Source organism: Delphinus delphis, chromosome 16 (genome assembly GCF_949987515.2).
Source record: "Delphinus delphis chromosome 16, mDelDel1.2, whole genome shotgun sequence".
NCBI lineage: Eukaryota > Metazoa > Chordata > Mammalia > Artiodactyla > Delphinidae > Delphinus > Delphinus delphis.
The window spans coordinates 51625653-51651707 of record NC_082698.1 but is presented as its reverse complement, the minus strand read 5'-3'; the positions used below and the strand labels follow the sequence as shown (position 1 = coordinate 51651707).

The 26055-nt window shown below is 36.9% G+C and overlaps 1 protein-coding gene across 9 annotated transcripts in view; it reads left to right on the top strand.

Annotated features, from left to right (window-relative positions):
* The window catches only part of NRG3 (neuregulin 3), a 1071784-nt gene that overhangs the window by 911134 nt on the left and 134595 nt on the right, over positions 1-26055 (top strand). For 6 of the 9 annotated variants that reach the window (XM_060034679.1, XM_060034684.1, XM_060034682.1 and 3 more), the window contains exon 4: positions 9796-9822. In XM_060034679.1, the coding sequence (XP_059890662.1) occupies positions 9796-9822 (27 nt within the window). The remainder of the gene's footprint in view (positions 1-9795; positions 9823-26055) is intronic. The other 3 variants (XM_060034686.1, XM_060034685.1, XM_060034680.1) reach the window with 1 other exon arrangement.

Here is a 26055-nt window from a genome sequence, read left to right as displayed (position 1 = left end):
AAAAAGATTCAATAAACATTTACTTTCCATCTGCTGTTTGAAAGGAAGAAGGGGAAGTGAAGGAGGGGCAGGCAAACGATCCTAGTTTTCCTAATTAGTTATGGTATAGGTATATCTATACTGGTTCTATTTCAGTGCACAATAATCCTGCTCCTAAATACAGATCCCATTATCATTCATAGAAAAACAGAGCAGGTAATGTTATTTCAGGCTTTCAGAGATGGCTTCAGGAGGAAGTGGTCCTTGAAAGACAGACTGAGTTTGTAGGAGGAAGACTTGAGAGTCCATCAGGAAAGATATTCAAGGCTAGTGTAATGGCTGGAATAAAAACATGAGATGTGTGGGTATGGGCCTATTTGAGGGAAGTGCTGGTAGAACAGAATCTTTAGAGAGTTAGGAAAAATGGGTGACTTCTTTCTCATATTTTAAGTGATTTCCTACAGAAAAACTTTAAATAGCCAGCTACCTTCTTCATTTGAAGAACTATTTGTCATGCAATATATTTTTCCATACAAATAAATACCTTTACGTAAAATAAAATAAAGCAAAGCCAGTGGCAGTGACAATGGACAAGCCTACCATTCAGAGGCCAACCTAAAGAGTGGTTACCAAAAGCAAAGTACAAAAGTGCCAGGTCTGTCTTGTGTTGTCTTGTCCCACATCATTTCTTGATGGCATCAGGCATCACTTAAGAATAAGCTTCCAACACACAGGCTTGTTTTAGGTCTTAGCCCTGACACAGTTAGCCCAGCCTATCATAAGTTGCACTTTCTCGGCCGCTAATCAGTTTTCCTGAGTCCTAACATGAAAGGACCTCTTCCTGATTATGACCTTAACTTGCCTCCTAGTTTGAATTATCTTTGCTATTTCCTCGGTGTGGACTTGCTCTTTTCTTTACTTCATCATGAATGAGGCTTTTTGCCAGCTCCATTACTTCCCTGCATTTGGGTGTTCCAGATCAATACCTTGGGCAGTTGGTCCAGGACCAAGAATCTTTGACCTCTTGGCTAATCGTTCTCTTTGGTCCCTCTGTTTTTGGCAGATGGGAAGCAGAAGATACCTTTGTTGGGATCTCCATGCTACCAAAGCTGTCATCTGTTGGGAGGTGGGAGTTAGGTTTCTTTGCTCTTTGCTTAGGAGAGTTCATTTCAGAGCAATGTTTCTTAAAATGTGTCCATCATTTTCTGAATTAGTATTCATCAGAAGCTATTGCAATTTTGAATTCAGGAATATAATGAAAAGCATAGTATTGAAACAACTGGTTAACAAAAGCTTTAATTAATTAGCATATCAACTGCAAACACAAATAATGCTGATTGCCATATACTTCTTTCTTTCCTTTCTTTTACTTTTTTGAGTAGACATTCCCCTATTTTATTATAATCCTTACATCTATGATGCAGATGTAAGGATTATAATCTCTTCTGTATGTCTTCATTGATAATAAAATGGATTGAAGTTGAAAAGTTACAATCTGTAAAACTGTACAAAACAAATATTTCAAAGATTGCTTGAATGGTTTGACATTATTAAGAAGTAACCCCTTAAATAGCATATATAATAATATTTTAATTACCATGGAAAATTGAATACTTTTTCCTGATAATTGACCACTTGTTCACATGAATCCTAAATTACATACAGAAATTATGTGCCAATGGTATACATGTGTTGGACACTTTCAGATAATAATCTGGTGATTTTTGGACTCCAGAATTGTAGTCTCATGTAAGTAGTAATTAAATGTAGTACTTTGATATGGGGGGTGTTCTAGAAACATTTAAGTATATTGTTTTTTCAATATCAAAAGAGTTGCACCCAGAGGTGTAATGTTCATTGGAATCCTCAGAAACTGAGGTGATGGAAAACAGCCTGGATGTGCTCTGAAGGAATTCAAAATATCACATGCAGTGGGCAAAGGGGCTGACTCAGATGGCATTTCATTCATTCAATAAATATTTATTGAGCATCAACAAAATGTCAGATTTTGATAGGCTAGAGTGATAAATCAGTGAGCAAGAGAAATAATGACCCTTCACTCCTGGGATATGAGATAGTTTTCCACCCTCAGAATATAGGCATCTATAAATACGGCCTTTAGTTTTTCACAACGCTTATTTTCTTCAACTATTAAATGGGGGTCAGTAGCACTACTTTACAGGCTAATTTTTTTTTTCTTTTTTTTGCGGTACACGGGCCTCTCACTGTTGTGGACTCTCCCATTGCGGAGCACAGGCTCCAGACGCGCAGGCTCAGTGGCCATGGCTCACGGGCCCAGCCGCTCCGCGGCATGTGGGATCTTCCCGGACCGGGGCACAAACCCGTGTCCCCTGCATCGGCAGGCAGACTCTCAACCACTGAGCCACCAGGAAAGCCCCAGGCTAATTTTTAAAGTTATATAAAATAATGTGTGTGGAAGTTCCCAGTGAGAAAATATGAGAAGTTGATAAAATATGACAAGAGCTGGGGAATTTCAAGAACAAAAACCCCTAGTGCATTCACCTGTACAAATTTGCTATCATCGATTATATAACCAAAATAGCAGTATTTTTTGAATGAAGAATTCTTCTATATAATGATAATTCTTATTTAATTCTTTAATCAATAATTGTGAACATGAAATCATTTTAAGTCTAATGTTCTAAGATGTTTTCACTGGAAAATTCTACAAGCCATTTAGGCAAGATTCATCCTTGAAGAGCAACTTAAACAAAGAGTCACTCATAAACCTCAGTTGTAACTCTGATTTGTTATTTGATTTCACGGAGCGGAATGCCCATCTTGAGTTTGCGCTGCACGAACGTGTGGCCGTCTCCATGGCTGCTTGCTTCTCCTCCTTTGATACAAACGAATATTTTTATTTAGAGGATGAGAGGGGAGTGTGAAATAGAAGTGTCTCTGTGCAAGAGGAATCCGTAACAGAGCTTTTGAGAAGAAAAATTAAGAGGTCATGTTTCATTACAAGGCCCGTGGAAGGGAGAATGGGGCTATGTGCTCTTCTGGAAAAGTGGTTTTACTTCTCCATGATTGATGACCTGTCTGGTGTGAGGCTGGTCACAGTATTAATGTCAGGACTTACTCTCAACAGTAGAAAAAGCTGTCAGTTCTGATATGATAGAAGTAAGAGTGGGATTGGGATTATAGAGCTGAAGTGGCCACAGAGAGTCCTCTGACTTAGGCCCATGAGGCAAGGTGATTTCGTGTAAAATTGACTTTAAACTTATTTTACATGTACAGAGAGAAGACCAGAAAGAACTAGAATAAAAATTTAACAGGAATTAGTTTCAAAATATAATAAGAAATGTATCATTTTCATTAATATGATGTTTTACTGTCCAAATTTTATTCATAAACATGTAGAAATTTTGGACTTCCCTGGTGGCACAGTGGTTAAGAATCCGCCTGCCAACGCAGGGGACACAGGTTTGAGCCCTGGTCTGGGAAGATCCCACATGCCGCGGAGCAACTAAGCCCGTGTGCCACGACTACTGAGTCTGTGCTCTAGAGCCCGAAAGCCACAACTACTGAGCCTGTGTGCCACAACTACTGAAGCCCACGGGCCTAGAGCCCGTACTCCACAACAAGAGAAGCCACCACAATGAGAAGCCCATGCACCGCAAGGAAGAGTAGCCCCCGCTCACTGCAACTAGAGAAAGCTCATGTGCAGCGATGAAGACACAACACAGCCAAAAATAAATTTTTTAAAAGAAATTTTTTTAATGTAGAAATTTTAAGATCAAATATATATGTGTGCTGATAAAAATAAAATTACCTGTTTAACAAGGTAGCATGATTTAATGGAGAGAGCATGGAGGTTAGAATCTAACCTGCATTCATATCCAAACTCTTGCACTGAGTAGCTGGAAAAAGGATAATCTGATAATAGCCCTCTCCTTTTAGGACAACATGATAGAATGGAATGCAATGCCTGGAAAGGGCCTTTCCTTCCTCACCCTGCAGGAGTGAGCTCACACTCTTGCCAGCTCTCCTTCCCTCCCTGTTGCGGGACTGACCCAAAAGGCCTGAGAGATTCACGTCTGGCTGTTCTTGGCTCCCAGTTGTCACGTTGTCTTAGTGACTGCCAAGTGTCACTTCCCTCTGGTGAACAGTTATATGCTCTGGGAGCCTGTGGTGAGCCCTATTCCCCCATCCTGTGACACCTTAATCTTTTTGAAAGGTATATATTCTGAGAATCCCGTGGATTGCTTCTAGACTCTAGCTTCCCTGAGCATCACAGCCAGGTCCACCCTCAGCCCTTACCCTCCTAATCAGAAACCTTAGAGTCTATCCCAGCCTCTCCTAGTTTACCTGTCTTGTTATAGTAAACTGGGACATACATGACAGTGCCTTGACGTGTGACATCTCATCACCTTGTCCATGATCTTCTCCAGGAGCAAGCAAAATACAGTGACCCACTGGTGAAGCATGACACAGTTACATCTCTTTACAGCGATTCTAGAAACTACTAGAGAATGATAAGCACAGGTGTCAGGAGTCAGCAGATGTTCAAGACCCAGCTTACCATCTTCATAAATCCGATTTAGTCTTCTTAGTTGTGATGGACTACCTCATCCTAAAGCGTCACCACTGGAAAGTCATTTGACATGGATCTGAGGGTAGAATCTACAGAGTGACAGATTTCAGTTCAGTGATTACGATAAACCATTTATAAAATGACATATTTTATAGTTGAGTGGCTAGTTTCCTCCACATTTATATGGGACCTATTTCCCAGCACGGGTACTATGATAGATTACTACCACAGAGTGCTTCATAACAAGGTGGTAGCTTACATCAAGTTGGGAAATACTCCACCGGGGGAGTCTTGGCACACATATGAAGACCTTTAGGGATTCTTGCAGTGGAGAAGCCTGTTGAACTTTAAGCGACTATTCTAACTTTTTAAAACACAGAACAATATTTTCATATAATATGTTTTTCCACATCCCCTGGAATAAGGGCTTAAATCACCCCATTTGGAACTACTCTATGATAGAACTACCTGTTCAGTTACTTTTAATATAAGAGTGACACTGAAACTCACATTCATGTTGCATCGTCCCGGTGCTGCATTACAGGGGTTCCTCATCACAGGCTGGACAACTTGTCTCATCTCGCCCTGAGATTGGAATCAAGTCAAGGATTGCTTTTGGTTGCTTTTCCTCATTCTGCCCAGATTGAGGGAACTGTTTGTAGCCCCTGGTTGTCTGTCTGTCAACATATAAATAAGAAGCTTTGAGGGACTTCCCTGGCAGTGGGAAGATTCCACTGGTTAAGATTCCACTTTTCCACTGCAGGGGGCATAGGTTCGATCCCTGGTTGGGGAACTAAGATCCCACATGCCGCGTGGCCAAAAAAAAAGAATTATGGACATGTTGGAAACATGTGGGCCTTGAATTTCCCGGAGTTTTTGACTTTATAGCATGTTAAGTTTGTCTCCTTGGTCACTTCCGTAGCCCTCAAATCTTAAGCACGTTTTGGGCAGAGCTGCTGGCATTTGTTAAGTGTGTTGCCAATTTGAAGATTATTTGGTTCAATGGCTGGCACACATTCAGGCACAACTCCGCACATCCCTTGCCATATGTACAAACAAATAACTTCAATTAGGCAAGGCTCGTTATGAAGAAATCTCCCTAGGAACCAATGAAAAGATGTTAATGATTTGCCAGTTTGGTTCCTTGGAGAGAGGGAATCCCTCTCTACCTAGCTTATATTGGGCACTTCATCAATAAACCAGCGGTGAGCAAATAAATAAGTAGTGCTTCTACAGTGCCTGAGGATACTTGAAAACAATTTGTTCTCTTAAGTGGATTAAATAACTCCTCCCTGAACGTCTTATTAACTGATGATTTTGTAAAAATTAGCTTTTTCTTCATAAGGAGGGCATAAGTAAACCCTGAGAATGACTGGTGGCTGAAAGTCGAGAAGCTTAGGCTCAGTTGTGTTTCTACTACTTATCAGCAGTGTAGTTTTGGGAAAGTTTGTTTACCTCTGTTCCTCATCTGTAAAATGAGGATCATGACAGTCTTATAAGTTTCTGTGAGTTAATACTTTAAGCAGTTCCTGGCATGTAGTAAGTGCTCAGTATATCTTAGCCACTACTGTATAATCAAAGGGTGCAGTATTCCCAAAGAACTGCAATTTTTTCGTATAAAAGTTCATCAGGCTCTAAAAGAAATGGGAATTATACATTCTAATACATGCCATAGGGAAGAACATAGGAAACTGTTTTTCTTGAAGTTATTTGCCTCCTCCTTCATCCCAATATCTGCACAGTTCTTGGCGCCTGGTTTGTTGAGTGAATGAATAAATGAGTAATTAATTGATTCATTCTTATCACATTCCTCTTGATGTTTTCGTGCAGACCTGAATATCCCCAGGAACGCTGTTTGCTTTAAGAATTAGCCAGTGAAGGGTTATGAGAAGTATTGTGGTTTCTGTTCTGTGTGACTCAGTTGACAAAATTAATTGCTTTTCTGTCATGCAATTTCATGGATTTTCATCAATCCTTTTGTCTGTTAACAAATCCTGTCAGTATCTTTAAACCTGCAATAATGATCAGTGTTTAGCATTTTAATAAAAGAATGGAAATGTGTGTGTGTGTGTGTGTGTGTGTGTGTGTGTGTGTGTGTGTGTGTGTGTGTGTGTGTGTGGTGAGAGAGAGAGAGAGAAAGAGGGAAATTTTAAATAAGGTCTTTTTATTTGTATGTTTCAGTAGTGTCAGTCTTCATGAATGTTATTATAAAAAGTAAATAATTTCTCTATAAAATCTAAGAATATAATGCCATGTTGCTTGACAGTATTTCTGAGAACTACTACTCTAATAATTAGATGTAACTTTTCTGCTGTGTTAAGAGTAGACAGATTTCCTTTCTCTTAAGACATCTACTTACACCGTTTAGTGTTTGAATAATTTTAAAATTCTGATGTCTGTTCCTTTTACTGGTTATGAATTCATTCTGGTTTAAAGTGTTTAGATTGCCCTCAAATTTATCAAACTTGCCACTCATTTCTTCATGCAATTTCCAGACTTACAAAGCCTGATTGCCCATATCTCCTGTCTCATATAGAGATGGACCCACCAAGGTTGTGGGAAGAATGAAGAGTGACCATTGGTTGGTTATACTTGCCAGCAAAACAGACTACAGCCAGCCATTTCTGAGCCATCTCAGTTCTACTAGAAAGTTCTTTTTTTTACATTGAAGTATAGTTGATTTAACAGTGTCGTATTAGTTTCTGGTATACAGCAGTGACATATATATATATATATATATATATATATATACACACACACATACACATATTCTTTTTCATATTCTTTTCCATTATGGTTTATTAGAGGACATTGAATATAGTTCCCTGCGCTATATAGTAGGAGCTTGTTGTTTATCTGTTTTATGTGTAGTAGTTTGTACCTGCTAATCCCAGAGTCCTACTGTATCCCTTTGGTCCCTTTCCCCTTTGGTAACCATAAATTTGTTTTCTATGTGTGAGTCTCTTTTTGTTTCATAAATAAGTTCATTTGTGTCATAGTTTAGATTCCACATATAAGTGGTATCATATGGTATTTGTCTTTCTCTTTCTGACTTATTTCACTTAGTATGATAATTTCTAGGTCCATCCATGTTGCTGCAGTTGGCATTATTCTTTTTTAAGGCTGAATAATATTCCATTGTACCACATCAATTTTATTTTATTTTATTTTTTAGTTTTATTGGAATATAGTTGATTTACAATACTGTTTCAGGTGTACAGCAAAGTGATTCGGTTATACATATACATATATTCATTCTTTTTCAGATTCTTTTCTCATATAAGTTATCACAGAATATTGAGTAGAGTTCCCTGTGGTATACAGTAGGTCCTTGCTGGTTATCTATCTTATATATTCTACTAGAAACTTCTTGTTCAACCAGACTAGGGCTAATGGCTGTTCTGGCTGTAGGCAGAAGGTTTTTTTTAATTCCCAATCTTTTTTTTTTTCTTTTAGTCTCATGATAGGTAATCTCACTCACATCCCTGCTTTAAAATAGCACAACTCTAGTCTCTCCCTAGTGTCCTAAGTGCACACAATCATGAAGATTTTTTTCACACAAGAACCCAAACATGGTCTAGCCAACTTTTCTACAATCTCCATTCAAAAAGCACGTTCTCCTCCTCCCAGGACAAGCTTTTAAGGATTCTTGGCCGCTCTATCCAATGCACATTTTCTCATTTTCCATTATAGCGCTATCACAAAGAATTTTCAAAGCTTTCTCTCTGTGGGCTCCCACTGATTTCTGAATTACTTGCGAACAAAAATCTTGTCTTTTTATGGAAGTGTGCTAGATAGCTATCATAGTATATATTAAGCAGGTAAAAAATGCCATGGAAAGGAAGAAATGCATCTACTTTTAAAAAACATCATTACCATAGTTCTTTATATGAGATATTTCTCAATTAAAATAATTCCTAATAACTTAAAAACTGAACTATTTACAGGCAGATTCATAGATACGTAAAGTAGATTAGAGGTTGCCCGGAACAGAGCAGGGAGGGGAAGATGGGAAATTATTTCTTAGTGGGTAGAGTTTCTCTTCGGAGTAAAAGAAAAGTTTGGGAAATATATTGATCGTGGTTACACAACATTTTCAATGTAATTAATACCACTGAATTGTACACTTAAAATTTGTCAAAATGACAAGGTTTATGTTATATATATTTTACCACAATAGAATTTAAAGATGAGTTATTTACAAATAAGAAAGGCATTGAAATATTCAAGATAACTAAATGCATATTTTTTAAAAAGAAAATCTTTCCTAAATAGAGAAGTCATAAAAGGGAGCCCAGAAATTAGTCTTGGAAAGAAACATGATCTTAGGAATACTGGTTTTTTTTTTCATTTATTCTCATTTAAGAAACATATTACTACAACAGAAATCATCATTAAATAATGCAATGAATTTTAAAAGTGAATAACTGAATGATTAAAAGAAAGCACCATTTAAATAAACAAATCTCCAAAGTTGAATGGCTGGATATAGCAGGGTCCGGTTTATCCCGCTGTTGATCACAGACATTAGGTGGTCAAAATGGTACGCTGTCCATAGGAACATAGAACAGACATGGACACATCTACCATTTGGTTTTGATAGGAAGTGCTATCAAGTTTACCGGTCGTAGGACCAAAGGGTCAGATAGACTGGATTTATGCCCTGGGTCTTCCTCATGTAAGATTTTTAGTCTCAATGAAGCACAGTTTCTTCATCTAACAAATAAATGGGAAAAGATCCAACATCATTTCGTTTTTGTGAAAGTGAAGAGTGCCTGGTGAAAGCCTGTCATGCAGAAGTCCTTTACCTACATATTATTAACATAAAGGTTCAAATAAGTTTAATGTTAAACAAGTAGTTATTCTACATAAAATATAATGAGTTCTGAAAATAACTTTAGTTCCAGATATGCTTTATATGAAGTTTTTTTTTCTTTCTCCCTCCCTCCCTCCCTTCCTTCCTTTTTTTTTTTTTTCTTTTTTTCTTTCTTTCCTTTTTTATTGGCTAAATTTATACTTAGCATACTTGGCAATATTATCCCATCTAAATTCCTGGCTACTGGGAAATACCAGTCAGTGTTCAAATCACCCCTAATTGTGGGCAAACTAAATTATCTTTCGCAAGCAAACATGGTGTTACAGTTGAGACACAGTCCTTGCCTTGAAAGGCCAATCTTATAAGCACTGATTTCTGTGTGGAATTTTTTCTAACCTTTTTTTCTTTTTCTGTTTTCCTTTCTTATATGCTGACTTCGGTGTAGCAGACCACTTGGGGATTGAATTCATGGGTAAGACTAAACAATTTTCTCCTTAAATATCTGGAAAATGCTAAGTTTGATAATGTATATAGTGTTCTTCCCCATCTGATTATAATTGAAATGTCTCACTGTCAGGTACTATTAGTAGTAAAAAATGTTTTTGTCGATTTTTCACTAAGTAATGGCTCAAAATGAAAGACTTAACTACTTATTGGGAAGGCAATTTAATGTTAAGTGCATCTTTGGAACCTTACAGAAGCTGAATTTGGCTCCTGGATTTGATTGTTTGCTCTAATTCTCAATTTTCTTATCTGTAAAGAGGGATAACGATAGTTCCTATTTTATTGCACATATAAATTGCTTAGCACAATGTCTGCAAGATGACAAACACTCAATAAATGGTAGAAAATAATGGTGATGGTTTAAAAATATCAGTTTTTGTTATTTTCTGCTCTATTTTTTTTTCCTTTTGCATGATGACTACTTTGGATATATTTTGGTCAATCTTAATTTTGGAGTATGGACTCTATAAATGTTTTCATTTACAAAGTGGAAATATTTATTTTGAAAGTATTTGTAGTGAATGGTGTGTTTTTAAAAGGATTAGAATACCTTCCACAGTAATTATTTTCTATACTCATAGATAGTGACATTAAGAATTGGACATACTTTTCTGAGTCTATATTATAAGTAAATGAAAAGAAAAAGCATTCCATAGGATTGATAGGCATCATGGTACTAAAATAGAAAGATACTCAGGAGTTAAAGTTAGTGAAACTGAGGACCCAAATTTGAATCCAAATTCATAGGTTCTCCTTGCTCAGCTTTTGTTGAACTTCAGGTTTTTCTCTTATATGATATAGATGTGAATACTTGCTTTATACCTGCATATGTTCTCTGTGATAATACTGACAAATTTGCTTGTTTTCATTTATCCATTAATTCAGCAAATATTTATCAGTTGCTCACTCTAAGCAAAGAAAAAAAATGCAACATGCTACAGATAAAATAGTGAGCAAAAATGGACCATAAAAGCTGGTTTGAGGGAGCTTACAGTCTAGGAATCTTTCAGATGATAATTAGGTAATAAAACTGATAAATATAAAATTTAAAGTTTCTTAAGACCTATTTGAGGCAAGATGATATTAGCTTGGACTCCTGTGTTAATGGAAGGTGTGAGAGGAAAACTGACAGATATTGGGGACGTGATAGCAACCAGTATTTGAGAGGAATTGATGTTGAAGGTTAGAAAAGGGAGACTTTCAAGGATGACTGCAGGGCTTAATAGTTTGCATGTTTAGATAAAACGTGGGCCCATTTTCTGAAAAAGAAGACTGGAAGAAGAACATATTTATGGGAGATGTTTTACTAGATTAGGTTTGGAAATTTTGAGTTCTGGGTGCCTTTGATATATCTGAGAGAAGATGTTAAGTTGATAGTTATATTTCTGGAAGTTTTGAGGGTTAATTAGAGATTAGTGATGACATACTTATATTAAAATTGATCTTCCTGTTGTGTGATATTACTAATTAGTGCTCTATTATCTAGGTATTTGATCATAGAAAAAGCAGACAGCTCAATTTCGGCAGATTTGGGGTTTTGGTAGATAGATGTGATGAAAACTCATGAGGACAATGAAATTCAAGGTAATATTGAAATGAAGCATTAAGGAATATAAGGTAGATGCGTAACGAGATGAATAGGGATTGGCTAATCTGAATGGAATTAATGAGTAGTCACCATGGGAGTCCTCAAACGAGTTGTTGGCGTGAAGAGGAGGTTGTAGTCATATGAACCAAGAATTGCAGAAAACCATGGGCATGGTCATGTGGTAGAGTATAAATTGTTGAGAAGGACATGTGGTTTGTACTTTCCTTATTTACTGATGACGGTGGGGATTAGCAGCATGGAAGTTGAGCATCAACAGTCATTTGAGGATAGCAGGTACTTAGCCTAATCAGTAGAGAAATTTGCTCCACCAGACTGTGGTGATTGCTGGCTCAGAGAATAGAGGCTCCAGAAGTTATGTAGTAGAATGACTGTAGATATAAGAAACACTGCCTGGTGGTGTGTGGGACTGGGATAGCATCAAACCCCACAAATGGTATGGCCACGGTTATAGTAAACTAAACTTGCTACATAAATAATAATTATCACTGTTGAAAGAAATGGATGAGTTATCATCCTATTGGGCTTTCCCTGAGGATTTTCAGTGCCACTTATACCTTATAGTATAACAATTTGCTATGGAATCAAGATATGTATTAAGAGGTCTGTTTTAAAATATTTAAAATAATTTAGTTACCAGTAGGGGAAAAATAAGAGGTTATTGTGTAATTCATCTATATGAAACTCAAGCCTAACTGATGTTATAATGAGTCTTATAAAAGGTGAAGTCAAATTATAGCTATAAAGCTTTACAGGGAATGGATTCTCAATATGTGAATCCAGCAGTAGAGTTTGCCTTGGAGAGAAGGGGTTGGGCAAGGTCAGAGTCAAAGGGAGTACTTAGTATGCATAGAGAATGGCAAAGGATGAAGGAGTATTTGGAATGATAAATAGGTTTATAGACTTAATGAATAAACTGTTTTCACTGGCCTCACTAATTCTAGACCCACAGCTTGCTCTAACTGAATGTATAATATTCTGTTTCTTGCTTTGGGAATAAATATTTTCAGATTTAACTTGTAATTTTAGAATCCATATGGGTAAAATTTGTTCCATGGGAGATGATATCATCACAATAATATGGTATCTCTAGGTATAAATGAAGCTGGGAAGCAGAAATGTAGGCATATTCTCTATAAATTTAATTATGTCAGTTTATTGGTGTGCATACAAGTATTCAATGCCAGTTCTGTGTTAATGAATTTCAGAATACCTTTCTTCTCAACTTTCATCATTCTTGCTTTGGGCAATGTTAATTTCATGTTTCCTTGACTTGATCACAAGGTGATGATCTGAAGCACACGTGTCTTTTCCCCAAGTCTTTTTATTCCCAATGGCCATGTCATGTGTGCACTCCTACTGCTCAGACTCAAAACATAAACACATCAGAAAGTTCAACAAATTCTTATTTATAGCAGAGAACTTCAAATCATATACTGCAAGAATCCTACTATTATTTAATCAACATATACTTATCACACTTACTATATGCCATATGTATAAGATAGTGAACATGCAGATATATAATCCACATTCCCTTAATGACTAAAGGTTCTGAAATTAAAGGTAGAGAAAGCTACACATAGCTGAGGTGACATAACAAGTGCTATTAAAATGGCATAGGCAAAATACAATGAAAAAAATTAAAAACAAAAGCCACTAAATGGGCTTGGGAAATTCAGAAACATCTTCCCAGGAGGGGAGAAATTTAAGCTGGGTACCAGCCAAAGTGGATAAGCTGTACCAAGTGTTGCTCCAGTCCAAATTTAGACTAGCCGCACATTGCTTCCACATTAGTGGGAGCCTTGCTATTTCAGTCAGTGTCTCTGAGCTCCCTAGTGTCACTACTTGAGGACTGAAGAGAGGACATCAACTTCAGTAAAATAATTATCCTATTGAATAAACCATGCCAAGCCTAATGTCCATAAAACTGTCAGCATTCAAAAAGATTTTTCCTTAATTATATTCATGAATTTTTTTTTAATGATGCCACTGGGATTGGAACAATGCAAATTTCAACAACAAATACTGCTCTAGAATACAGTATCAGTTTAAAAAAATACAATTAACTGGCATAGTTAGGACAGGAATTTGAAGGTGCATAAAAACACAAAATTGTGTTTGTAAAAAAATTTGAAATAAAAGGGTTTATAGTAAACCAATAATCAAAAAATATTTCTTGAAGTCATGACTTGACCTACTCATTCATAAATGCATGAGGGAAAATTGATATTTTTAAGGTCAGATATTCGAACTTTCCCTCACAGCGTGGATAGATCAGGAGATGGTACAAACTTCTTTCTAAGCACAAGTACTCATTGAGTTGTGTGAGAAATCCAACCAATCATCCAGACAAGACAGATGGTCAAAGGGCATGTCAGACTGGCCAAGTTTGGAAGGTGCATTGATCATGAAGAGGGATTTCTCATCTGAGAAATATCTCACTACTGTGTCAGGTGCTCAGTCATGGAGCATATCTCATTATATCCATTTGAGCTATTTGTTACGCAGCTGTGTCTCTGACAATGCCCTGATGCATTTGATGCTCTAGGCATCAAAGATGTTTGTATAAAAGCAGGTGCAGTGCCATTTGCAAATGTATTAGCAAACCACAGGGAGAATTGAAGATTGTGTGGGAGATCTTTTATGCAAATTTCTTTCATTCTCATATGAAAAAATAAAATGAACTCTGCCAGTTAAATGTCGTTTGTGATTTGATATTGTGTATAGGATAGCATAATATATTTATGCAGTCTAAGTAAACTCTGGTATATATTTTTTTAATCAAAAGATTTATAAAACTTGGGAAAAGTCAGATTTTTAACTATAATCTTAAAAAGATATCCTAAAATAATCCTATGTTTTGAAGTTAAAAAAAGAAGACAAAAGAAATACTGAGTTGCCTATAAGGAGAGGGTTAGAAATGTCTATCATCTAAAATATATGTGTAGGTTCAGAATTGAGAAAGTTATTACTTCAAACTTCACCATATATTTAGTATATCTTCATCCCCTCATGTAAAAAAGAATACTTTTAGGATATTTTAGTAAGCACTGAAGATTATCTCCTGAGAAATGACCAGTTTCTAATTCTGTTTAGATGATATGAGGTGGGGATACTTTCCTTAAAGCTACACTGCTTATTATGAATGAATTGGTGTGTGTCCCTTGAAATCTAACGAGCTCATATGTCAGTCAAATGAATTCATGTGTATGCCCTAATTTGTGAAACAGCATTAGAAATATAAAAATGAGGATCCCCCTTCTTTAGGCTGAAATCTCTGAATTAGACTTATTTGGAACAGACATGTTTTTATTCACGTGAATATGTTGTTTTCTTATAAAATAAAATGCTAATTTATGGATAAATGTGTTTGTATAGGGGATTCATTCAAAAGGGTACTTGTTTAGTTTTTTCTTATATTAAACCACATGAGAAAGCAGATGTCTCAGTAATGTAAGTTACCATTATTTAATGCTTGACATGTGCCACCAAATTTACATTATTTCATTGCACTCTCAAAAAAAAAAAAAAAAGAAAAGCATGAGGTAGAAACTATTTATATCCCTATCTTATAAACGGCAAAACTGAGGTCTATTTAGATGGAATATCTCATCCAAAGAGCAAGTGGAAAATACAGGATTTGAACCAGAGTCTATCTTCCTCCAGAGTTCTTGAATTCTGCTGGTGACCAGCTGCTGAGCACCTAACACATGAAGGCTTCAGGATTACTCAAGAGAGGTTGTACTCTGGCAATCTTTCAAATGACAATGCAATTTTGCATCTAGTCCTAAAGTTTAGAAGTAATGTTTTCCAAGTACCATGAGGTCGTGAGAATCTTAGGTAGTAACTCACTTTATCCAAGCTACAAAAAATGAAAATGAACCAGATGCCAGTTTATAGCTCTACATTCAGAATTTTAACTGTCATGTGTAACAAAAGGCTCCCATTGGCTGGTAATTTCAGTTTCTCATGTAGAATAATCTACAGAAGTTGTAGTGTATCAATATTTGAAGGTTTCGTGGTGATTACAGAGGGTTGAGTGACCTTAGTTGGGTGCCTCTGCTGTTGAATGCCATTGTGGTATAAAAGCCTTACACGTCCATCTCCTCTGATGAGAGACATGTACCAGATGGCATAGTGAGTTGAACCATCTCCTCAATGGTTTCCCAAAATGCTGCTTAAGAAACACTTACACAATCTTGTTTGCTCACTTATTTTTCTCTTTAGCAATATGACCACTCCCTCTCCTTATACTATGATTTTTTTTTATCGTAAGTGTTAGTACAAGAGCTAATAATAAGGTTCTCTTAATCACAAGCACCTCCAAGGTTTTTCATTCCTCTCTCCCTTCCTTCCTTCCTTCCTTCCTTTCTTTCTCTTTCTTTCTTTTTTCTTTCTTTCTTTCTTTCTTTCTTTCTTTCTTTCTTTCTTTCTTTCTTTCTTTCTTTCTCTTTCTTTCTTTCTTTCTTTCTTTCTTTCTTTCTTTCTTTCTTTCTCTTTCTTTCTTTCTTTCTTTCTTTCTTTCTTTCTTTCTTTTCTCTTTCTTTCTTTCTCTCTCTCTCTTCCTTCCTTCCCTCCTTCCTTTCTTCCTCCTTCTCTCCCTCCCTTACTTTCTTTCCTTACTTACTTTCTTTCTAATAAGAGATATCTTGATTTGATTTGTTTTTTTCCCAAGACTCCCTAGCCATGTGTGTAAGGATAATATTTTGGCTTTACATATCGTTAGCCAATTGTCATTTGCACATATTGGTACCTCCAGTGCTTAGAAGTAAAAGTTTCTAAACAAAGTCATGACTACTTCATCACATAAACTAAATTCAGAATTTTAGTTTATTTTAGACAGAATTTTCAGGTGGAATCAAACGCTTTCAGTGATCCTCTTTGAGGAATGGCTACAACCAAGAGATACACTGGAAAAATATGCAGATATATTAATTATGGTTTCTACAAAAGAGAAAATGGACATTTTTGTAAATACTTTTATAGAATGAATTCCAGAATTGGTTAATGAAGTTTTGTAGGTAGACACTGAGAAACGTATTGTTGTGAACTATTGGAAAAAGCAGGAGTGTTCACTGAAAGGTGACATAGGACCACTACATTTTTGCTACATTGATATTAGGAAAATTTTCATAAAGCTGCTAAATGAATAGATTGGGAGTTTCTGTGTAGATAGTGAATATATAGACTCTAGCAAAACCTTGGGTAGGCTCTCATCAACTTCTTTTGTAATATGGTGAAGCATGGATTATACCAATTTAATGGTAAGTAGATTTGGGGCAATAAAATTCTATATGGAGGATCAAGATCAGCCATGTGTGGAACTTTTGATGGCCTCTATGGAAACATTTTTATTAATGGAATTAAAAAAAGACATAGATTAGACACATAAAATTATTGAACTTTTTATGAAGCGTGATTGTACTCTAACAGACTGAATTAAGCTCTAACAGAAAGGATTGGACTTTGGATTGTCAAATTGGACTCAAAAGAATTTGAGATCTTAACCAGTATCAAATTAATTACATTTATATACCAATTATCTAAAATGTGCATTAGTTGATAGTAGGTTCCAAAGATCTTCTGAAATGTTCTAGAAAAAAGAAGAAAGTGAAAAAAAAGAACAAAGAAGTTCAGATTGTCATTGGAAAGTAAATCCCAAAAGGTTACAAAAACAAATGGGCTGGGCTTCCCTGGTGGCGCAGTGGTTGAGAGTCCGCCTGCCGATGAAGGGGACATGGGTTCATGCCCCGGTCCGGGAAGATCCCACATGCCGCGGAGCGGCTGGGCCCGTGAGCCATGGCCACTGAGCCTGTGCGTCCGGAGCCTGTGCTCCACAACGGGAGAGGCCACAACAGTGAGAGGCCCGTGTATTGCAAAAAAAAAAAAAAACAGAAAAAAACAAATGGGCTTTTATATCCCATTCTCCCTGACCATTGCTTCAGGAGCCAGGATGAATCTGTGGAATAGAAGAAAGGGGAAAAAAAAAAGGATGATGGATAGAACATCTGAAGATGCAGCAAAGTGAATATGATACTGCTGCTTCTCAATAAACAGAGAGTCTACTTCGTGAGCTCTCAGTGGTTCAGCCAATTGGAATGTGTGGAGCCCCTTTGGAAAATCAGGTCATGTGCCAGCCCAGAGCAACACAAAGACAAGTACAACAGACTCTCAAGAAATTCACATTTCAGTGTGTGGAACAGACTTGCAAACCAATCATCGCAGTTCAGTGCAAAAAAGACTTTAATTGAAGTTTTGGTGTTTCTTTTATTTATTATTATTATTTTTTTACAAAATGCAAGAAGGGGTTTCTCAAACATCTGCAAGATGTTAATACTTGGTTCATACTCACACATGTAACTAGGGTTTGAGTTCACATACATGTGGGAAACACTAGGTTCTGTACCTCTGTTGCACGATTTCACAAAGCCTTTGGTATACTTCTATCTATTCATAACTCTCAGCAAGAAGATTATAGGAGGCAACATTTTCTGAATTATTTTTCCAGAGAAGCATGTTTCTTAGAGCTAGGGTCTTAGGGACCATACTCTGGTAAATCCTGGGAGAAAGGAACAGAGAAGAAGGCATACCCACATCTCATTCAAACAGTTAGGGACGTCTTTATGTGGGAGGATAAAAAGTATTCCTGCAGCTGGGAGATGACAGAAGGGAAGATGAGGGAAAGGAACAATGAAGAACACAGATAAATAAGAGATGAAAGAGCATGAGGATTTTAGGAAATGGCAAGACCCAGGTAATTGGAGAAAGTAATACACATGAAAGGCAGTGTGGCAGGTGGTATGGCTGGTCAGTCAGGTCACAGCAGATTATGATGACCTTAGGATGCACTTTGAAAGAAGTATAACTTTATCTTGTTGTGAAAGAGCCTTCAGCGGTTTCAAGCAGGGAGTGATCAGATTTCCCTTAAATAGCTTATTCTGTCAGTACCTGTGTGTAGAGGTTGCCTGAAGACACTGCATGCAAAATCCCAGCTATTGGGCCAAGCTCAGGATTTTACTTCAAATATTCACCAAATGCTTGCTCTTTGAACAACTCTGTCAACGTTATATAGATGAGTGCCCATTTATCTGTGTCAAGCATAGAGAAATAAGCAAAGGAAGAACACCTGGGGAAGCAGTGGGGCTGAGGTGCAGTGAGCAGAGCCATGGCCATAATGGACGTTGAACTGCTCTTTGAGGGAAGGGTAGCATTTCAAAGGTGTGGCTTTCAGCACATTCAGGTGTTCTGTGCAGCCCTAGAAGTGGGCCAGTGTCCTAGAGGATCCTGATTGACCAGGTATCTTCTCATAGAATAGCCCATGAATTGGTCGTTATTGCTGACAGGTCTGTGCTTTCTGTGAGTGTCATGGTTGCAGTTTGAGAAACAGAATAATGGGATAACCTACGTAATCAAAATAACATAATTCAAGAGCTTTCAACTTTAACTTTCATCCCGGGCCCTGGGAAGCTTGTTACAGCTGTAAATTCCTGTTTTCGGCTTTAGATATCTGATTAGGTAGTTCTGGATGGACCCCAGGCTCTTGGTTTTAACATTTGACGTAGGAGGTCTCTGCCTACAAGGTGAGAAACTTTGACATAAAGGGACAGGCAGACTTGATTTAATTCTGGATCCACCTTTTAGTAAATGTATGACCTAGGGCCAGAGATTTATCATCTCTAATCCTGCAGCTTCCAATCTGTGTAAGTGGGATGATGGCCTAATCAATCTCAGAGGGTTGTTGGAAAGATCAAAATACATAAGGCATAGGAAGCATTTAGCGCAAAGCCTGGCACTTATTAAGTGCTCAGTCAAATGAGCTATTGTAACTACTGTTCCTCCTCGGAGCGACTTCAGTGATGTGGATTTCTGACCCAGATGCCATCTGAGGTTTCCCTTTAGTCTGTCTCCATCACTCTGATGCTTTTGGAAAGGGGAAATTGAACATTAATGTTATCTAATAGAATGGGGTCCATTTTCCAGGGCATTCCAGGAAATGTCAGCTAAGTTTTCAGGGTCAGTTCTCTAAAAAGAGCAATATCTGTGAAGTCTGGAGACCCCCTTTCAGAATTTGGTTCTAAAGAGACGTCTTTATATCTTCAATCTGGTTATGCAGGATGGCTGCCTTCCCTTTATTAATATTTCCATCATACTGAGTTGAGGACATACGTATACTCAACCAGGGCCTCAGCTATAGAAAGTGCATGATGGGTAGGGTTGCCAGACTTAGCAAATAAAATGCAGGGCATCCACTTAAATTTGAATTTCAGATACACAACAAATAATTGTTTAGTATAGACATGTTGTTGAATTTAGTGGGGCATATTTATATAAAAGCTTATTTGTTGCTTACATAAAATCCAAATCAGCTCAATTTTGAATATTTTATCTGGTAACCCTAGGTTTAGGGCTGTACACATGGTGAGGCATGGCCCCCTCCCGACCCATTTCTATTTCACACTTCACTCCCCAGGAAGGCTGAATTAAAATTGTTATAAGGAGTGCAAAAAGATAAGCAGAATTAATGGGGGAGACGAGCAGGGGAAATTGGAGTACGAGTGCTGTGTGAATCTCCATGGATAACTCTGCTTGTTACATGATGAGAATTAGTCAAAAATACTACTAAGCTGTTTCCAGATTATCTCTGGGAAAGTATAGTTGTTTAACGTGGCAAATGCAACCTATGAACTCCGTTCTGAGCACGATGGGTCCTGCTGTCAGAGCAACTGAAATAGTTTAAAGCCAAGTTGTTATTGTGGGTGAAATGGCTTAACATTTCAAATATGGATGCTTCAGAAAATAAATGGTAGCATGATAACTTAGTTGATCAGCTTTTGAGAAAGAGGGTAACATTTAACTTACCAGAAGATGCCATTCAAGGCCATATTAATGAAGTAATAACAGCTGTGTCTTTATCTGTTCACCACCTATTCATTTCCTCGTGATATTCAGGCTGCTAACTTCAGTCATAAACATGTTTGTATGAGAATAGGGAGATTTTTGTTCCTACCAGAAAAAAAAAATAAGGTATCTATTTTCTGGAGTCGTGCTATGGAATCAAAGCAGTGTTTCAGTTATTCCACTTTTCTATAGCTTTGAGAAAAAGAGATGCTATGGTATTCAAGCAGTGTAATGGAGAAATATATATACCCTGAAGCCAGGCAGATGTGCGTCAGATCTTGACTTCATCTTCTATATGCTGAGGGATATGGGCTATCTCTGTCTTTCTATCCATCCATCTATCCATCCACATGTGTGAAGACTAATATCTCTCTCAAGGTTCATGAATATAAAGATGGATGATATAACAAACCATGTATTCATTTATTGACATCTATTAGTCACTTAGATTACGTCCTCCCTCTCTTCATTCCCTAATGTGTTGCACTGTGTTTGCCCTGTTTGTTTACTGATCTGCATGTCTGTGTCTGCGTGTGTGTTCATAAACCCTCCAAAATAGAGGGTATACCAGCTGTTTGCTTTGGCAGTCACGTCCAGCACTCTCCTGACACCTGCCCTTTCCTGGTTCCTTGGTTGCCTTCTGAGGACATTGCCGAGGAGATACAGTTGAGAGGGGGCAGCGGCTACTCCAGATGTGGACCTCTATCTCTCCTAAGCCCCACACGAAATCAGACCTTCTGCCTATCACAGCCAAGGAAAATGACAAATCTTTTGCATGGATAGAATAGGTGTTTGTGGTATCATTTGCAGGGTCTTGGAATCCTTGTTGTCTAAGGAAATCTTACCTTGTTCCCTGATTTTTTGTCAGATTCTACCATGGCAGCCTTCTGAAGCCTGGGATAGCAGGGTATACCAAGTACCAGTGCATCTTAGGCCCATCTTGACTCAATTCTCTAACCTCATCTCCTCTACCCACGCCATTCTCAAACAAAGTCACACTTGCTTCCTTGAACACACCATAATCTTTCTGGTTGAACGTGTCCCTTTTAACTGATCAGTTCTTTATATTGAAAGGAAGCCTGACTCCCTGTACCAGTGCCTTAAAGTCATGGATTCCTGGGACTTCATCTTAATTCTTTTACTTACTAGTGTTGTGACTTTTGGTTACATTAACTTCCGTAGACCTCCGTTTTCTTGTATAAAGACAGGGATAATAACAGTACATATTCCAACAACGGTTGGAATGGATGAAAATAGTTTCTCCAGTCAACCTATATCTGTTCTCTAAACTGTTCCTTTGCCTAATATTCCATCTAATACCTCAAGATAGTTATCATGGCCTATCTCTAAATCTTATCTCCTGAGTAATACAGGGTTTGCACGGCAAGGGTTATACCCGAAATTTTTTCAATAGTAAAGACTACAGTACTACATGTTCCTCAGTTGTTGAATCTTCAGATACAGGGGAACTGTGTATATGGAGGGCCAACTCTAAGTTATACATGGATTTTCTGTTGTGTGATGGGTCAGCGCCCCTAACTCCCATGTTGCTCAAGGGTCAAAAGTACTTGTTTTGATATTATTTTCAACTCTTTCTTTCCTGCGCATTTTTTTCTGGAGAACTATGGTTTGTCAGAACCTCTTCAGAAGTCTAAACCTATTTCCCAAGGTATTTTGAAATTTATATGAGATAATGCATATCATAAACGTAGAGTAGCCCATGTGTTGTAAATGCTCCAAAATATCTTAATTTATCTTCTCTTTCATTCTTGGTAGACTGTAATTTTACTCATTCAATTTATAATATGATTTGCTTATTTTATCTCCATCCAGGGGTCATTTTTTAAGCAGTTTTCTATAGTTTTTTTTTTTTTTCTCCCCAGCCACTTTCCTGAATACATATGCACATTTTACATAGTAGAGGGTATAGTGTGCAATCCTGTTTTTTTTTTTAATGTTGTTGAGTTTTATTGGTATTGGAATTTTGTTTAGATTTATTTTGTAATTTGTTTTGGCTTTATAGTTGTGTAAGAGATATAAACATAATGGGTTTATGCCTAGTTTTATATATCTACCATTAAAAATTTCCTTGAGTTTTTTTTTTTTTTAAAGGCACTGGTATCATGAAGCTGCAGTTGTCCAATGTAGTTTTTAGTTGACAAAAATATCTTTGGGTCACTTTTAGGGAACTAGTCTAGGGCTGCCTTTTACCAGCCTCTGTTTATATAATAGATTTACCTTCAAAATGTAAGACTTTACATTTACTTCTATCATTTGTCATATCTGTTTTAACCCATTTTTCTGTCTATCAGGTAGAAAACACATAGATTCTTTTGTGTATATTGATTGTACCTTATAATAACTTGAACTCTTTCAGTCATTCTGATTTTTAGATAACGCGCACTGACAACGTGCGCATGTGACAGGCATGGATGTTCTTTAATGTTTGTGGTTAGTTGTAAAAATGGGATTGCAATCTCAGAACTACAGTTGCAAATTTCAAAATCTTCTTTCTTTGGCTTAATGTTATGACAGAAAAATGTCTTAGATTTGGTAAAGTCAATCTTCTATCCATGAAGAATAATCTCTTACCTGTAACTTTGTATAAAGTTTTTTTCCCCCCATGCGTGGCCATTTATATATTTTACTACTGAGAAATCACTGAGTGCTCCAACAGAATTACGACAAAGGTTGCAAAGGCATGATGTTCTAGTAGCTGAACCATGGACATTAAAGGATTTAGCCTTGGAAAAGCTAGACTTTTCTCTGAGGGCTACGATGTGCAGGGGGATATTGAATTATACTCAGTATCCTAGGAAGCTGATGGTACTGTCAAGTTACCATTATTGAAAGAGCAATAGGTTATTAATACTATTATTCATTAAATATATTATGAACACATTGCCATTTCTGCTAGTTTAAAAAGTAACTTCAGTTTGTAGAACCGCCATTTATATAAAAAGTGAGACTGCATGCTTAACACTAAATACAAACTGTACTTTGTCAGTACTGAACTTCAAAAACATTTTTAAAATAAAATATATATTGGAAGCCAATTGCAATATGAGCACTGTAACATCCAGATTTTGATGAAATCAGGAATTATAGAACTTCTTATGGGGAAATTTTCCTGGATGTCACCTGGAAATGGAGCCCCTTTTAAACTTTGAAAGTGGTTAAGATCTGGTTCAGTGTGAGATTCTGTCACACACAGATGCTAACTCATATGTATGAACATCTATTATTGAAAATGCCATAAGAGCTTTTATATCCTTCTGCATTTTTCTATCAAAGATATGCTTTCATGAAATAAAGATGATTTCATTTCCTTGGTTTCGACGTTGTTTCATAGAAGAGTGGATTATTTTTTTCTCCTATCATCTGTCTTCTTTTTACATGCCCTCAATTTCCCTTTTCTTTCCTTCTTTCTTTCCTTCTTTCTTTCCTTCTTTCTTTCTTTCTTTCTTTCTTTCTTTCTTTCTTTCTTTCTTTCTTTCTTTCTTTCTTTCTTTCTTTTTCTTTCTCTCTTTCTCTCTTTCTCTCTTTCTCTCTCTCTTTCTCTCTTTCTCTCTTTCTCTCTCTCTTTCTCTCTTTCTCTCTTTCTTTCTCTTGGAGCTCAACTCTCACCAGCAACACTTTTCATATATATGAGTTTGAAAGTCCTTTTGTAGGAAGGGGGATATACTTGTGACAGATCTGAACTCTTTAAAATTCAAATTGGATCAATATGTTTTGAGGTTTTTGCAGTGAAATGAAAACCATTTTAAACACATCATATTATCTTTTCCCACTGACTTACTGAATTGAATAGTGGGACCAACACACTCAGGAGTTTGAGGTTTAGTATTTCCAGTGCCATCAATATATCTAGAATATTTCTATGACTAGTTGTAATAGTCACTTGGGTCAGAGTGATCTTTGAGACATTTGAGTCTGGCATCCAGATTCCTAGTTTTATTATGAACTGATGCCTAACGATGTTAAAAGACTTGCTTCTACTCAAGTAGCTAGAGACAAAGCTAGGAATCAACAACAAGCATCTATTGACTACCTGCTATTAGGAATGGTCTTATAATTCCATCCTTAGTGCTAGTATCTTTCCACAGCAGCCAATTTAAATTTCCCATCCTTTTAATCCAGTGCTGTTTACATCTAGATAACTAGATAGTTGTATTCCTTCTTCAGTGAGGATTCTGGAAGACCTCATTGAGGTTTGATGACACCTCTGTAAAACCATTTTAATTAACAAAAATGCCTTAATACAGATGTAGTTCCCACCCTTCAGAAATTTCTTGGAAATTCAGTTTCTTGGAAAATGTCTTTGCATCCATTGTCTTGATCTGGCTGAAGATACGGTGTAGCAGAGCCAGTCGTTCCTGCTCTTTGACCCCGATATTGCATTGCTAGTTTCATGGAGTGTCTGTGCTGCATTTATCTGTGGGTCCCCTGTGCCCAGCTCAGAGATGAGGATATAGCAGGTTCTTATTAAATGTTGTTGGAAGACTGGATTTCATTAAGTAACTTTTAATGCCTTTACATACCCTAGCATCACCTTCTATTCCACTGGAAGTGTTATTCTATTCTTACCTAGATGATGTTTAAAATTCTTTCACAATGAAAAACTAAACTAAAGAAAAAATATGGTTGAAAGAGTTTATGGCAAATTAGAGAGAACTTGGCTCAATTAAGTTTTCTAACTCCTGCTGTATAGAGCAAATTGTTAGAATCGGCAATCATAATTGAGCTTCAACTGGAGGCTTTGTTTTATAATTTGCTCTAAGGTAATTAGAAAAATGTGCATGAAAGCATGACACGTATAAATCACAGGTATATTCATCTGGTTGTATTTTGTGTACTTTATGTTTATAGCTCGTTTTGTAAAGCCAAATTTACTGTATTGAAACAGACAATTAATGGAAGGTAAAGGGACTAGTATTTTCCCAGCAACTGCAATGAGCGAGGCACTATGCCAGAGGCTGTACAAACTCTATCTCTGTTAATCTTCTCTGATGCAAATATTGACACCACTTCACAAATGAGGAAACTGGACTATGTGAAAAGCTGAGCATGTGGGGGATCTGTAAGCCTGTTCTTCTTTGTGAACAAAGGCAGAGCCTAATCGAAATAATTACAACTTATATCAAACTAATTTGTGGTAGAGACAGAAGCCAAACCCAGTTCCCCTGGCTGGCATTTCAGTTATTTTTACAAGGGCAGTTTGCATTACTGAGGTATTTCGAATAAGACACATTTATTTACATTTATTTAAGTTACAATTTAACTTGCAAGATAAATCTACAGATTATTTTTTTAAGAAATACTAACACATCATGACATCATAGTACAGTGAACGAAGACTATAAGAGCTCTCTTTTTGTGCTATTTTCCTTGACTAAATGGAGCCAGATAATTGGAAATTATGAAGAGGCATAAACTGGTTCAATGAAATTGAACTTGGAGACAAATCCAATTCTGTATTCTAATACAGAATTTCTTAAGGTGTGTTCTTTAGAGATATTAAGTGGTGTTTTATACACACACACACAAAGGCACACACTCATATGGTATAAAATTCAAAAATAAATATGTGGTTACGGATGTACAAAAGAGAATTCCACGATCAAACATGTTGAGGAAGTGCTGTGTTAAAAAAAAATTAAACATTTGCTTTCAAATTATATAAATTCTTATATG